This window comes from Dryobates pubescens, chromosome 1 (genome assembly GCF_014839835.1).
Source record: "Dryobates pubescens isolate bDryPub1 chromosome 1, bDryPub1.pri, whole genome shotgun sequence".
Classification (NCBI taxonomy): Eukaryota; Metazoa; Chordata; class Aves; order Piciformes; family Picidae; genus Dryobates; species Dryobates pubescens.
Window position 1 is genome coordinate 32,733,247 of NC_071612.1, and position 14,408 is coordinate 32,747,654.

Here is a 14,408-nt window from a genome sequence, read left to right on the forward strand (position 1 = left end):
ACTTCCCTTTTCTCCATGACATTTTGACAGAAATCCCAAATCCAAGCTGAAAAAGGAGGAATTTTGCTCCTTTTATTCAATCAAACTCTCTGTATTGATGCACTCCATCATCTTTCTGCTGCTGAAGATGTAGTGTTCAGAAACAGAAACGTGCCCTGTGTGCGGTTTTCATTTGGTCTCCTATATTTGGGTTGTTGTTTTTTTTCATTCAATCACAAAATGCACCTGAATTTTTAGAGCAGTGAATTGTGTGTGCTTATATATGCTGTGGATTTTTATAGTGCAGCAAAGTTGCATGTTTTAAAACCAAATTTCATCTGGATAAGCATAGGTAGGATGCAAAATAGTTTGCCATTTCCAGGGCTTTTTGCTTTGCCTATGAACACATTCAGTACAATTTACACTCAGTTTTTACCTTTCCATATACTGACTGGTGCCTGTTGTTACATACTCCTAAACATTTACTATTACAATGCAGTAAATGTTATATATATATGTAAATAAAAAAAGCAGCATTTATGTATTATATAAGAGGTTTATGAACACATCAAGGAATTATTTTACTTATTCTATCAGATTAATGAAACATGGCCCTCCTGTCATTATTCTTGTTTTCAAAGATCCTATAATGGTTTAGTGGTCGTGGTTGGACTCAGTGATCTTCCAGGTCTTCTCCAACCTTAGTGATTCTATGATTTCAGTCCATTATTTAGAATGTTGTATATTATGCTGACACTTAGCAGTTAGACCGTAACTGTTCTTAACATGAAGATAAATGTTACTGTCCCCACTGTATGGCTAGGAAAACAGAGATGGAGGAAGAGACATCTGCAGGCTTTCATTTCATGTGTCCAGAGGGAATCCAGGATTCTGAGTGAGGCTGTTTTGTCTGTTCTTCTGCAGGGTTTGATGACAGCCTCTGAAAAGGAGTTGTCTGGCCAATCACACTGATTATTCGTAGGGACCTGTTTTGATTGTGGGTTAGCCTGCAAGGTTGCCTCATCCCTGGAGGTTTTGAAGGCCGGGTTGGATGTGGCTCTGAGCAACCTGATGTAGTGTGAGGTGTCCCTGCCCATGGCAGAGGGGTTGGAACTGGCTGATCCTTGAGGTCCCTTCCAACCCTAACAGTTCTATGATTCTATAAGGCATGATGGCAATTTTTAGTTTATGTGCTCCTTGCACTTGCAGGTCCTGGCAAAATTATTTGAGTATCTATTGAGAAGGCAGAGTCCTGTTACCCTGCTTCACAAATACACACAATTTAAAGAAGCTCTACATTTATTCACAGATTATAGTGACTCAAAGGAGTGTAACATCAGTGTTTCAAAAGGCCTTGTAGATAGAGTGTGGAGCTGATAAGCCTACACAGTCAACCAGTTAATGCTAAAAATAACTAAGTGTTGTCTTGCTCAGGGAAACAGGGCTGCTTCATTCAACAGATATTTTTCATTCACTAACACAAATGAGATTTTCTTGCTAATTTTTAGCACTGTGGTCGATACAGCTAAGGAATAGTGAGATGAATTCTGTTCTGGCTCATGCAGTGCCAGCAGACTTGCAAGCAAATCTCATTGTTATTGGATTTTTGCTATTTGTACTTACATGCAAGCCTGAAAGAATGCATTTGGACCCTGGCTGGACTGCACAGGGCTGGCAGGTAGAAGGAACAGATTCTTTCTCAAGTCAGCAAGTATATGAAAGACACTGAAGCAGAACAAAGCCATTTTTAAAAGAAAACCTCCCTTGAAGTTTGAGAATAGCTATCAAGAGGTGATTTATGGCTTACAATAATAATGAGGCTTTGCTTAAGAAAGACTGGAACCTAATAACTAAAATTATCAAGTAAGTGACCCTGCCATTCTTCCAAGTCTATGCTTTGTTACAGCAAATCATAGAATTCTTGTTGACTCTGACAGCTCAAGATCTCCTCTCTGCACATTGTTTCGTGCACGAGAAGGTTCTGCTTACATAGTAGTTGTGCTGTGTATGATAGCACAGAGTACAGAACAAAACCATGCAATGTCAGTTAAGCACATTGCAAGGCATTCATTATACACATTGTGTCTGCCTGTGTGCTTAGTGAAGCCCAAATGCCTTCTGCCTGTTGGAATCAGACATTGGTTACATCTTCATATGTTTACTATGACTACAGTACTTGCTTGAATGCCATCAATATGCTTAGCACTGTCCAAAGCACCCAAGTGAAGCTCCTGTCCCTAGTCTGGCAAGGAGCTTTCTGACAATTTCTCTCCCTGCCCCTCTTTCCCAAATGGCTTTCTGAAATAGCTTGTAAAAAGCAAGTGCAATTAAACAGCAGAAAACTCACAATAAGGTGCTGAGATCTGAGAACTCCCTAAGCTGATTCAGAATCCAAATTATAACCCAGATTTAAAAAGGCATTCTACTTACTTAAACTGTAATGGTACAGAACAAGAAATGTTGTACAGATATCCAGACCTAAGTGTCCTTGGGTTTGATTTCCTTCAATTTGCATACCTTTAAGACTATAAAATGTATGAAGACCACTAAGGGTCGTAAGTGGAGTATGTTACTCATGTTGTGGGACAACAAAGCCAGTGCTGTTTATCCTTAGCTCTAGCAGCAAGTAATATCACTTCAAATTCAGCTTGTTGATGTTTTTTTTCCATTCAGTGTATAGTTGGAGCATGTTACTTATATTTCTTCCTCTGTTTTACCTGGGACATCTTTTACCCTAATTAAAATTATTTCCTACACTAATTCTTGATCTCTCTTTTTTTTTTTCTTTCTGTGTATTTTTGTGACCTGCTCATCTTCTTGCTTAGCAAATGGAAATTCTAGCAGTAAGTGACAGTTCTTGATTTATCAAATACTTAACCATGCCAGTCACCAAACTGGTCTCCATTTGTTTTGTCCATTTGTGAAACAGTCATGTCTTGTCATTGGCCATTACAAATATGCTTGTGTGGTTCAGTTTTGCGTCATCTAACACATTGAACTGTTGGTGCTTTGTAGATAACAGGATGCTGTACTTAGTAGAACATTATAGAGGATGATCCCACTAGCACTAGCTTTTGTGTGTGTATGCAAAGCAATATTAACACTGTCTGCACTTTGACTTGGTGTTTTAGATGCATAACAATGAAAGCAGGGCAGCACATAAGTCAGTGCTGCTGTTTCATTTCCTTAAGACTATATCATGTGGTATTTCCTGAAATAGAGTCTGAGCTACGTTTTGTAAAGGAAACATCCTTGCCTTCAAGATGGAATTACTCTCCTCTCCCTCCATCAGGCAGTTGTAAGCTAAGGCCCAGGTTGTGTACTGTGCTTATGTATTTACAGTAATGGTTAGGAAAGATTCCATGCTTACTGACTACAGCTGCTGCTTTTGCATATTAGATCTTCAATTTAAAACAGTAAAATATCTACAACGAAAGTTAAGTGATCTGTGCAACTCTGTCTTGGGACATGACATTTCAAAATGCCTCACATCCACCCCACTGCCCTTTGTGCAAATGTAACTTCTTATTAAAAAGCAAAACTTTAAACCTGTGTGAGAGAGAGGCTGGTTGTAAATTTAGACCTCAGTGAAGCTTTCCTCTGCTTTTCAAACTTCCTGCTACATTGCCTTCTAAATCCTTTTGGTGTTTCCTTCAGTAACCAAGTAACCACTTTTTTGATTTTGCACACTCTATACTGAAGAAGTTGTCATTGGTTGTCTCTTGTAGTGGACAGCAGATGTTTTGCACTTCCTGAACATAACAAAGTTGGGGTTTTTTTGTAGGAGCTGGAGTTGTGTCGGAGACTGTACAAGTTGCATTTCCAGCTGCTGCTTCTGTTCCAAGCCTACTGCAAACTCATCAGCCAAGTAAAAACAATCAGAAAAGAAGCAGAGGTAATGAAAGCCTTGCCATTTAGCTCCTAATTGTTGACATTTTAAAACCAAACCCTTGAAAATACATTTTGATAACATTTTCACCATTTTAGAAGCTGAAGGAGGGTGGCATCTGGTTTACAGCCAATTAATAAAAGAGTTAAGTAGAGCTCACAAGATTTTTATGGGATCTTCAATTACCTGTGTTGATTTTTGTACAGCTTGAAAGCTCTTAAAACAGACAGGAGTGTAGAGAGTCCAGTGATGAGTATTTCAGTAGTGTTCCTGGTGTAATCAAGCTACAATCAAGGCACATTAACTCCAATCAAGAGAGCTCTGTGGTGAAGCCCCTTTCCATCACCCCAGTGTGATGGAAACACCATCACTTGCTACCATCTGACATGTAACTGTCACTTCAGCCACTGCACAACTGCTCTGCAACCTTAGTTCCCATCCTGTGTGCAGTTAGTAATGCAGTCTGCACATACTGTGCCTGTGGTACATAGGGATTGTTAGCTGAGGTAATCTGAATGCATTAGGCTGCCTCTCCGTGGAGAAAGACCTCGGAGTCGTAGTGGACAGTAAGTTCTCCATGGGACAGCAATGTGCCCTTGAGGCCAAGAGAGCCAATGGGATCCTGGGGTGCATGAAGAAAACTGTGGCCAGCAGGTCTAGGGAGGTTCTCCTCCCACTCTACTCTGCCCTGCTGAGACCACACCTGCAATACTGTGTCCAGTTTGGGGCTCCCCAATTCAAAAGAGGCAGAGACCTGCTGGAGAGAGTCCAACAGAAAGCCACAAGGATGATTAGGGCACTTGAACATCTCTGCTATGAAAAAAGACTGAGAGACCTGGGGCTGTTAAGTCTGGAGAAGAGAAGGCTAAGAGGGGATCTGATCAGTGCCTTTAAATATCTGAGGGGTGGGTGTCAAGATGAAGGTGCCAGGCTCTTTTTGGTGGTGCCCAATGATAGGAGAAGGAACAACAGGTACAAGCTGGAACACAGAAGGTTCCACCTCAGCATGAGGAGACACTTCTGCATGGTGAGAGTGACAGAGCACTGGAACAGGCTGCCCAGAGAGGATGTGGAGTCTCCTTCTCTGGAGAACTTTCAAAACACACCTGAATGTGTTCCTGTGTGATCTGCCCTAGGTGATCCTGCTTTGGCAGGGTGGTTTGATGATCCCTGGAGGTCCCTTCCAACCCCCAGACATTCTATGGTTCTGTGATTAATACTGTCCTCTGAAAGTTCTCCCTTGGGTACAAATAGAGGTAGCAGGTAAAAAAAAAAATAGGCCTGGTCTTGCTTGATATCGTAGGGAAGAAAATGAAAAAGCAGGGTGAAAGTTTTGGGGCTTTGAGTAACTTAGGACAAAGTGCTGCATGTTCCTCACTTGGATGTCCAGATTTTTGTAGAGGCCACAAATGACTCAGTGCATTTCTGTCTGGAGTGTTGTGGAAGGTCAGCATCACCTATCCCACTTTGTGCCTAAGTTAGTCAGATGCAAAATCATACCCTGAGCAGTGGCCTTGTATTTTCCTCCTGTGTTGGAGGTGAAGCTGAAGATAGTATTAGATACACTGGCTGCACTACAGGTGTTCTGCTGGGTTACCAGGCTGCCAGACGTTTCTTCATATTTCATTTGACCCTGTACTAACACAGTCACTGCTGTACTTGTCCAAAGTGTTTAATTCTCGTCATTTTGTTATTCAGTGATGTGGGGAGAAATGAAATGTGGTTTTGAAGTTTTAAAAGAGCTGCAAAGGATGAAAACTTTCATCAGGGGAAAGCCCAAATAACTGCCATGCACACTGAGGCCTTTAACTGTATGCTTGAGCATCTGCAGCAAATATTTAGATATATGCTTTTTCTACCTCTCAGTAATCACAGAATCAGTCAGGTTGGAAAAGACCCTTGGGATCATCAAGTCCAACCATTAACTCTACCCTGCAAAGCTCACCCCTAAACCACATCCCTGAGCACCACATCTGAACAACCTTTAAACAAATCCAGGGTTGTGACTCAAGCACTTTCCTGGGCAGCCTTTCCAATGTCTGACCACACTTGCTGTGAAAAAAATTTTCCTTGTGTCCAGTCTAAACCTACCCTGTTGCAGTTTGAGGCCACTCCTTCTTGTTCTGTGACTGCAAAGAGGATGATAAATGTATCTGATAAATCTGATCTCCTGAAAATACATTTAAACCAGAAAAGGGAACTCTGCCATTCTTTTTAGGTCATAAACATGTCTGAAGAGCTTGCTCTTCTGGAGAGCTGCCTGAAGGAGGCTGAGGCTGCATCTGACAGTGGTATTGAAGAAATTGAAATTGCAGAGGCTTCTCAAGCTAGCACAGAAACAGCCATTCACTCTCTTATTGAAACCCTGAGGAACAAGGAGTTTGTGTCAGCTGTAGCACAGGTCAAGGCTTTCAGGTAAGTGCTTAAGGATTGCTTTCAGACCCGAGTTTGCTAATGGGCCTTTTTAATCTAAAGATGAGGGGTAGGCACTAGTCCAAATGATTTTAAGTTCTTTCTAGGTGTCCCTATTGAAAAGGACAGACACTGTTGCTTCATTACAGCTTGTTCATATGCATTTTGTCATTAAAAAAAGGGCAATTCTAGTAGCTCTCTGGAATTCCTCTGAGAGGAGATGATACTATTAAGTGCCAGGATGCTACAGCAGCAACTTTTCTCTGGCCTTTTCCTCTGAGTTCTGTTCACATCTGTTTAAAGACCAAGACTACTGTGGCAGTTTAGGCTGGCTGCCTCCTGTTGCTGCCACACAAGTTACACCTCCAGTGTCCTGAGGGTCCAGCCCAGTAGGTGGACACAGGAAGCTGCATATTTCATACCCATAATATCCTGCACCCTATAAATGCAGCTGTAAAGTCTTTCATTTCCTCTTCCTTCTCTCTACTCCCGTGGGAGATGCTCCCTATTGGGTAATGGTGGGGGAGTTATCTTAAGGCCTCTTAGGCCTGGCTAGGCCTAATGCCAGGAGGAGAAGGGGGAGGGGCAGTCTCTGACCTGGCCAGCTGAGACTAGCCTAGCAGGGCGGTGGGGGGGGGAGTGTAGAAAGAGAGAACCCTGGGGTGTTTGGGTATACCCTCAGGTGGGGAGAAGGGAAGTGTTGGGAGGCTTTTGGGTATGCTGTTGGGGATTCTGTATGCTTTGGGATTCTTATGCTTGTAGTTTCTGTACAACACTTACTGCTTTTCCATTTCAACTTTCCATCGCTTCTGCAATTCACTTGTGTGATGAGGGTCATTCTTTCACCCCTCTCAGGGGCAAGAGAGGATCTGCTTGGCCTCAAACCAGGGCAGCTATTGAAGCAGCTGATCGTTGCCTGCGTGTTTGACCGTTTCACTCCCGATTGTGTTCACAGATCAATTTGGCCCCACGACATCTTTGGCAGTTCTGAGGACGACCCGGTTCAAACCTTGCTGCACATCTATTTCCGCCACCAGACGCTGGGGCAGACCGGCAGCTTCGCAGTAGTGGGCTCCAACCAGGATATGTCCGAGGCCAGCTGCAAGCTGATGGAACTCAACCTAGAAATTCGAGAGTCTCTCCGCATGGTGCAATCCTATCAGCTTCTAGGGAGAATCAAATCAGGAATAAATCTTGTCAGCACTGGATTCTGAACAGCTGTCATTGAGAAAAGAACTGATGACAAAGACACTTCAGATCATTATTATTATTATTAATTATTGAGCACCTTTCATTAGAAACAAACCAACCTCCAGCAACCCTGACAACCAACACAGTTTCATCATAGCAAGGAATTGTTTCATCAACAGTTAAAACAAAACAAAACTGAAAATGGAAGTGAACAGCTTACTTGACTGCTCTTTCTACACAGCAGCTGTGTGGCAGTAGTATTTTTTTATTACACTTCTCTATAAAAAGACAAAAGGAAAAAGGGCTTCAACATAATGCACACACTCTGCATTATTCTCTCCTATGTAACACAACTCTAAAATGGTGTTTGCAGTTAACAGCCCCCAAAAGGCTGAATGGGTATTGCAGGTGGGATGAGGCTGGTTTATTTTGGCTGAAGACCTGCAAGGCTTCCTGGCTTTTCCAGCAGCAGTAGATCCCATCAGCTGATCCCTAAGGAGACACTGTGTGGTCAAACCCTGAGCAGAATGACTTGCTGGCTGCAGAACCCCATTGACTTCTCAATGTTCTCTTTGCTTTTCACTGTCTGTGAGGAGGCAATGGATGTGTGAGAGTTTAGAATGTATGGCTATGTGACAGTTGCCTCTTTTTTTTTTTTTTTTGGGGTGTTTTTGGTTTGTTGTTGGTTGTTTTTTTTTTTGAAGGTATGGATGATTGATAAAGGAGGTCTGCAAGAGCATGCTTTTTAAAAACAAAACAAAAAAAAAAGGAAAAAAAAAAAAAAAAAGAGCTGCCAGATTATTTTTGAAGAAATTTTTATTTTATTAGATCTAATCCTCCTAGTGTGTAAATGTTAGGACATTTAATAATATTTTAAAACTGGATTTCCCAGTGTTTCTAAAAGAAATAATATATCTGTTAACTTTATTGGAATGCTGCTCAGTTCTCTGATCAGTGCTTATGTTACAAATATTGATAACAACTAACCAAAAAAAAAAACAAAAACAAAACTAGCTGCCTGCAGAGACTTTAAAAATGTATATTAAAGATATATGCTGCCCATCAGCAATCCTCTCATTAGAAGTTAACTTATTTTATTCTGTATATATTCTAGAAACTGTATAGTGCAAAAAAACAGTATTTTTGGGTGGTTGGTTTTTTTTTCCCTTGTAAATTTGTGCAATGCACTGTTAAAAGACAGTAGGTGTATAAAGTTAGGAGGGGAAGGGGGAGGCTTCTCCCCCTCTCAGTAGTCACATTACATTACTTGCAGTCCAGGTAGTCTGCAGGGTTCAAAGAGTTTGAATGCAACATAGATGCAGCTTCATGCAACTTAAGCCTAAGGAATTGGGACTATAGAGAGGAAAAAAAAAAAAAAAAAAAAAAAAAAAAAAAGTAATAAAAAGACTGGCTACCAAACCATGCAAACAGGCAATATACTCCTAAGTCCAGTGTCTGAAAGTCTGTAGCATAAAACAAACTGGATTCTGTGGAAAACAATAGCATTTTGTAAAAAAAAAAAAGAGAAATATTAAAAACTTTAAAAAAAAAATAAAAACAAAAGCAGGAAAAAAAAAGAAAGAATGTAGTCCCATGATTCCTGTGATTTGAAAGGAACACCCAAGTATTTTTATATACATCTCTTACCCACTGTGATTTTTTTTAATGGGCTCTTAATTCCAGAGTTTAGAATGTAGAATTGAAATTCTTAGCTCTGCCTTTTTAGGTTGGGTTTGGGGGTTTGTTTTGGGTTTTTTTTTTTTTCCTCTTTAGATGGGGGGGGGGAGGGGGAGGGACTTGGACCCCACCAGAAATGTATTTATGCTGAAATGCATTAATTGAAGGCACTGTGCACGCTGTTGGACTGCTGACAGTAGTTATGTTATCCTAACAAGCTCTGTAACTGGTCAAGGCACATCCATAATCACTGTACTTTTTCTTTGGGTTTGGTTCCCCCCCCCCCCCCCCCCCCCCCCGCCCTCCTTTCCCCTGTCCCTGATAAAATGGAATTGTTTTTGATGGTTTTGTGGTACTGTAGATGGTGTTCTTAATTATTTAATAGATATTTACTGGGGGATGAGTAGTTTTATTTAGTGGTGCATTACACTTTTATTTACATCATCTTTTACCAGCTTCTTTTGTAAAAATAAAAAGACATTGTATCTGTCCTTTGGTGTATTTTTACAAGGTAAGACTTCAGAAGCTTTAGTTGGACAGCCTAGACACCGACTACAGAGGCCTGGCTGTCCTGGAATTATGGGGAATTATGTCCTGTCAGTGCAACAGCGTTTTCCTAGGCATCTTTTAAAGTTGCTAAATGATTGCTCTTGCAACTCAAAGCTGAATTTCTGTACATAATTCTTTACCTCTTCCTCCATTGATAATGACTACTGGAACCTGCCCTGTGGGGCAGAATCATGCTGGCTGACTCTGATACTGCTTGAACTTTGTGAAGCTTTTCCAAAATTACTCATTCTCAACTACTCAAGCTGTCACTGTCTCACCTGGTGGCAGGTCTGTGCCAAACCTGAAGCTGTGGTGAAGCTGCCTAGAAACAAGTGAAGCATCAGACATCTGCAAGATGCAGCACAGACTGAGCTAACAGACACAAAAGAATCTCTTCAGGAAAATGCTGGACAGGGCAAGTTCAAAATGTCTCTGCAGAATTAGCAGCATGAAGGCTGTTTCTTTCCCCTTTGCATTATCACATGGGTCATGAGTAGCGCTCCTTTCTGCTGAGTCTAGGAACCAGTGCCCATCACACTCTGGCAAGGGCATGACAGAACACTGAGCTACAAAGAACTGGCAGCTGGCAGTGAAAGCACTCAATATATGCAAGAGGAACAACACACAGAGCTACAGTAAGACTGAGGGATGCTACAGGATGAAGGAAAGCTTGTTTCATACTGCAGCCCACTGCAGCCCACTCCAAGCCTCAAAACCTTGCAGCAGCTGATGAAAGCAGGGGCAGCTCATTGCCAGAAGCTGCCATTTGGAGCCCATCATCAACTTGCTTGGACCTCTTGCTGTTGAGGCATACCATACAGGCCAGTTCTGCATCATCTCAGATGGAAGCAGCAGCTGCTTTGACTGTGGTTAGTGGGGATGGCAGTCAGTTGTTCTAACTTCAGGCTATTGCCTATCATCATCACCTAAGTTACCATACTTACAGCAAATAATCCTCAAAGCAATGCTTACAAGGATACCTGTGTGAATGGGAAGCACTCAGCCGCTCATTTTGCTGCAAGCTGCTCTATAACTTCACACTAACATGGCCCAGAGCTGAAGTTCTCATTACCAAGGTTCACAGACTGTCTCCCACACCACATCCACTGGGAACAGACTACGGCTGTCAGGGGCAGGCAAACAGGAAAGCATACTGAAGAACATCCACAGAGGGAAATACACTTGGAAATAAAAAGCCATCCCAGATCAATGTTGCAGCTGCAAGCAGAGGCAGCCTAGGGGGGGATGGCTGCAGAGAGGGCCTCAACTGTGTTCTTTCAGCTGAAGATTACTATCGCTCATTACTGTAACTACAGGTGAGGGCAAGGCACATCTACAACTGAAGGCCATCCAGCTGCAGGTTGTACTTTGCAAGCTGAGCAAGGCAAGGATGGAATTTAATGTGAAAGTCTGTGATAGAGGAGGAAATGCTTCAGATAAAATAAAGCAGTACTTCATTCCATGGGTGCTAGGCCTACTTGTTCCCAGAATTCCTCATCCTGCTTAACAATGAATGGAGCCCTAGTTACTGCAGCACATTGAAGGATCCTGTTAAAGCAGGAGTCTACAGCAAGATGAGTTAAACCTACAAAAATAACACTCAGGGGCCCTCTAAGTGGACATTTGTTGCTGCAAAGGACAATGTTTGCTTACCCTGCCATATGGCTTCTATTTAGAGATGCAAGGCCAGCTGCCAGGGAAGCTGTTAGCATGGGCTCAGCCTGGTTCCCCCTTCAGTCTTTAACAGAGTGGTCTCAAGTAAGCTGGGTACAGGTGTAGGTGATCAAGATGAATCAGTCTTTACAAAGAAAAGTTCTGTCAAAAAGGCTCATGCATTACTATGCTCAGCTTCAAAATGAACACCTTTATTAGCTTTCCCAGAAGAATACATTATCTTCCAAGTTTACCCAACTCCTTGGCTACAGGGTAGAGTAAGGGGTGTAGCTTTCACTAGCTTGTGACTCTCGGGTGGTGCTGCAATCCCAGAATTGGTTTGTAACTCTTTGCTGAAGCATGGTGCCCCTACCAAGACCATTATCGCCAACAGCACCAAAAGGCCTCTGAGTATCACCTGGGAGTAATCATGCTGGTTCTGCCATTACAACCAAACACCTTAAGTGCAATTCCTAGCTGCAAACCCAACCCCAGAAGGATGTAGGAATGTGATCCTTCTCCAACAGACACCTAACTGAAGTAGGTCAAACTCCTGAAGTGTAAGCCACCAAGTGCAGAGCTCTTGTGCATCATCTGCAGGTACAAGATGAAACCAGGCACATGCAGTGTCATACCCTGAGCCTCTGAAGTATCACTTGATAATCTCATGGAAGATGGGAAATTCATTTGTCAGGACACCATAACAACAGTGACTCCCTTCCCCAGCAGTAAGAACTGTCCCTAAAGATGCAGTAACCACAAGCTGTCTTTGGCCATGGTCTGCAAGAGAAGAGCACCAACTTAGCTAAATGCAGACTAGCTGTGCCAGCAGAAGTGACCTTTCTACACAGCATTTCCCAATCATTTGCTGATGATGAACAGGTGCAGGAAGACTTTCCACATGGAAGAGAAGTGTGCACTGTAAGTGAATACTATCAGCTTATGAATGATGCTCTATTACCTACTTTACATGTCTTGATGCAAACTTCAGCTGCAGGGCAGTAACAGACATTCTTTCCCACCCCTGATTCTACAAGGTCCTGAGCCATCTGCTACCAAGAGCATCAATTTACTAAACATTATTCATAGGCTTTTCCCCTATGCAAGTTACACAATTTGCCACATGTGCCCTCTGAGCCACCCTATGAGTATGCTTTGCAATTCTTTCCTTGGCATGCTCTCCTAGTTACACCTCACTAAGAGCCTTCAACAATTCCAACCAAAAAACCACCCTAATCTGCTCTACTCGCAGTTTTCTAGGAGAGCCCTAAACAAACAAAAACAAAACAGAAAAGCCCCATTCCCCTCAGATGATGTATTTGAAACTAAAGGTGCTATCGCAGGAGAGGCGTTTCCCTTTGCATCTCCCGCAGAGGTCCTGGCGGTGTGGCCTCTTGGGATCCACGTGGCGCAGCTTCACGGGGCAGGTGCACCTCGTCTGCTTGCAGCTCTGCGGGGGGGAGGCGGCGGTCAGCGGGCTCGGGCCGAGCACGGACCGGACCCCGCCGGGGCACGAGGTCCCTTACCTGGCAGGTGATGTCCTCCACGCGGTACGGGTTGTAGGACTTCTGGCAAGTTCGGCAGAACTGCCGAAAATAGACCTAGGGGGAGGCCGAGGGTCAGCGGCGGGGTTAGGCCCGGCCGATCCGGCTCGATCCTGATCTGCCCGATGCGGGCCTGCCCTACCTTGTTGGTGCCCTGGACGCACCAGACGTAGGCGCTCTCCCAGCGGATGTTGCAGTCCTTGCAGTGGTAGTAGCCGTACTTCTGCTCCAGGAACTGCAGGGCACAACCGTTACTCGATGGGACAGGCACCTCCGGGGCCAGCCCGGTCCCCCTCCTCTCGGCCCTGGCCGCCCCTTACCTGAAAGCGCAGGCGGGTCTTACTCGCCGCCGGCTCGCGCTTCTGAGGGGTGGCCAACGGCTCCACCTGCGCTCCCGTCGCCGCCGCCGCCTCCTTCTCCTCTTTGCTTTCCTCCGGCCCCGCCGCCGGTGGCTCCGGGGTGACGACCGGGCGCTGCTCCTGTGGCTCGGCCGAGCGCTGCTCCAAAGGCTCGGCGCCGGCCTCGGTGGGCTTCTCCCAGCTGTCCCGCACGGCAGCCGCCTCTGCCTCCCGCTGCTCCCGCACCGCGGCCGGCTCTTCCTCGACGGCCGGTGACACTGTCTGCTCCTCCTCCTTCTGCAGCCGCCGCTCCGGCTCCTCCAGGAAAGCGGTGAGTCTGCGGGACGCCAAGGGCGAGTAGACGGCGATGGTGCGAGGGAAACGCACGGCGCGGGTGCTGGTGGTGGCGGGGCTGCCCTGCTCCTGCTCCTGCTCCGCCTCACGGGGCCGCGGCACGCTGAGGGGCCCTGGGCGGCGCCGTAGGAGTGTGCGGGGCCCGAGGGAGCACTGCACTGAGGCGTCCTGCCGCGGGTTCACCTGCACGCCCACCTCCTTGGTGTTGGCCTTGCGGAGCCGCGGCGTCAGGTTGGGGTTGACCTGGGAGAGAATGGCTTTCAGCTGCGCCCGCTGGTAGTTGTCGATGTATTCAGCGGAGGCCGCCGCCTCTCCGTAGCCCGAGAAGTAGCCGCTGCCCCGCGGCCGCCAACCGCCCGCCAACCCGCTCTTGCCCTTTGGCGGCGGGTAGCGGTAGTAGGGATGGTAAGCGGCATAGAGGTAGCTGTCCATCGCGTCCCCAGACATCACTCCGGACCCACAGGAAGGGACGGGCGGGGGTACGGTTTTAAATACCCCCAGGTGGGGCGGGACCGGAGTCGCGGCCGGGCTGACCCCGCCCCTGCCGGGAGCCCACCTTGGTGGCCCATTCCCATCCCCCCCCCGGTGCGCGGCTTCGGGCAGGGAATCCCCTACCTCCCTTCAGAACAGCTCCCCTGGGGAACCAGAGAACGCGGCCCTTAGCGGCCCCCCACGGGATTAATCAGCGGGGAACACAGGTTTGGTTCAGCTTTGCCGTGTATTTGTGGTGAGAACAAGGAGCACGAAGCTTTTATAGCGGGTGGGAGGGATGGAGATACACACACAAGGTGGTTTGCCCGTTCGTCCCAGTTGGCTTCGCTT

General features: G+C 45.3%; 2 protein-coding genes across 2 annotated transcripts in view; one reads left to right on the top strand and one right to left on the bottom strand.

Moving 5' to 3' along the window:
• The window catches only part of FRYL (FRY like transcription coactivator), a 164,052-nt gene extending 156,502 nt beyond the window's left edge, over positions 1–7,550 (top strand). The window contains exons 60-63 of the mRNA XM_054163573.1: positions 2,805–2,822; positions 3,764–3,874; positions 6,087–6,283; positions 7,236–7,550. Coding sequence (XP_054019548.1) covers positions 2,805–2,822; positions 3,764–3,874; positions 6,087–6,283; positions 7,236–7,494 — 585 coding nt within the window. The 3' untranslated portion in view covers positions 7,495–7,550. The remainder of the gene's footprint in view (positions 1–2,804; positions 2,823–3,763; positions 3,875–6,086; positions 6,284–7,235) is intronic.
• A 5,070-nt stretch (positions 7,551–12,620) lies between these two features.
• On the bottom strand, positions 12,621–14,033 carry ZAR1 (zygote arrest 1). The gene is made up of 4 exons (XM_009899294.2): positions 13,215–14,033; positions 13,037–13,129; positions 12,877–12,951; positions 12,621–12,800 (listed from the first exon to the last, which is right to left on the bottom strand). Exons 1-4 carry the CDS (start codon positions 14,031–14,033, stop codon positions 12,657–12,659), a joined length of 1,131 nt encoding a protein of 376 aa, XP_009897596.2. The 3' UTR covers positions 12,621–12,656.
• Positions 14,034–14,408: the final 375 nt, after the last annotated feature.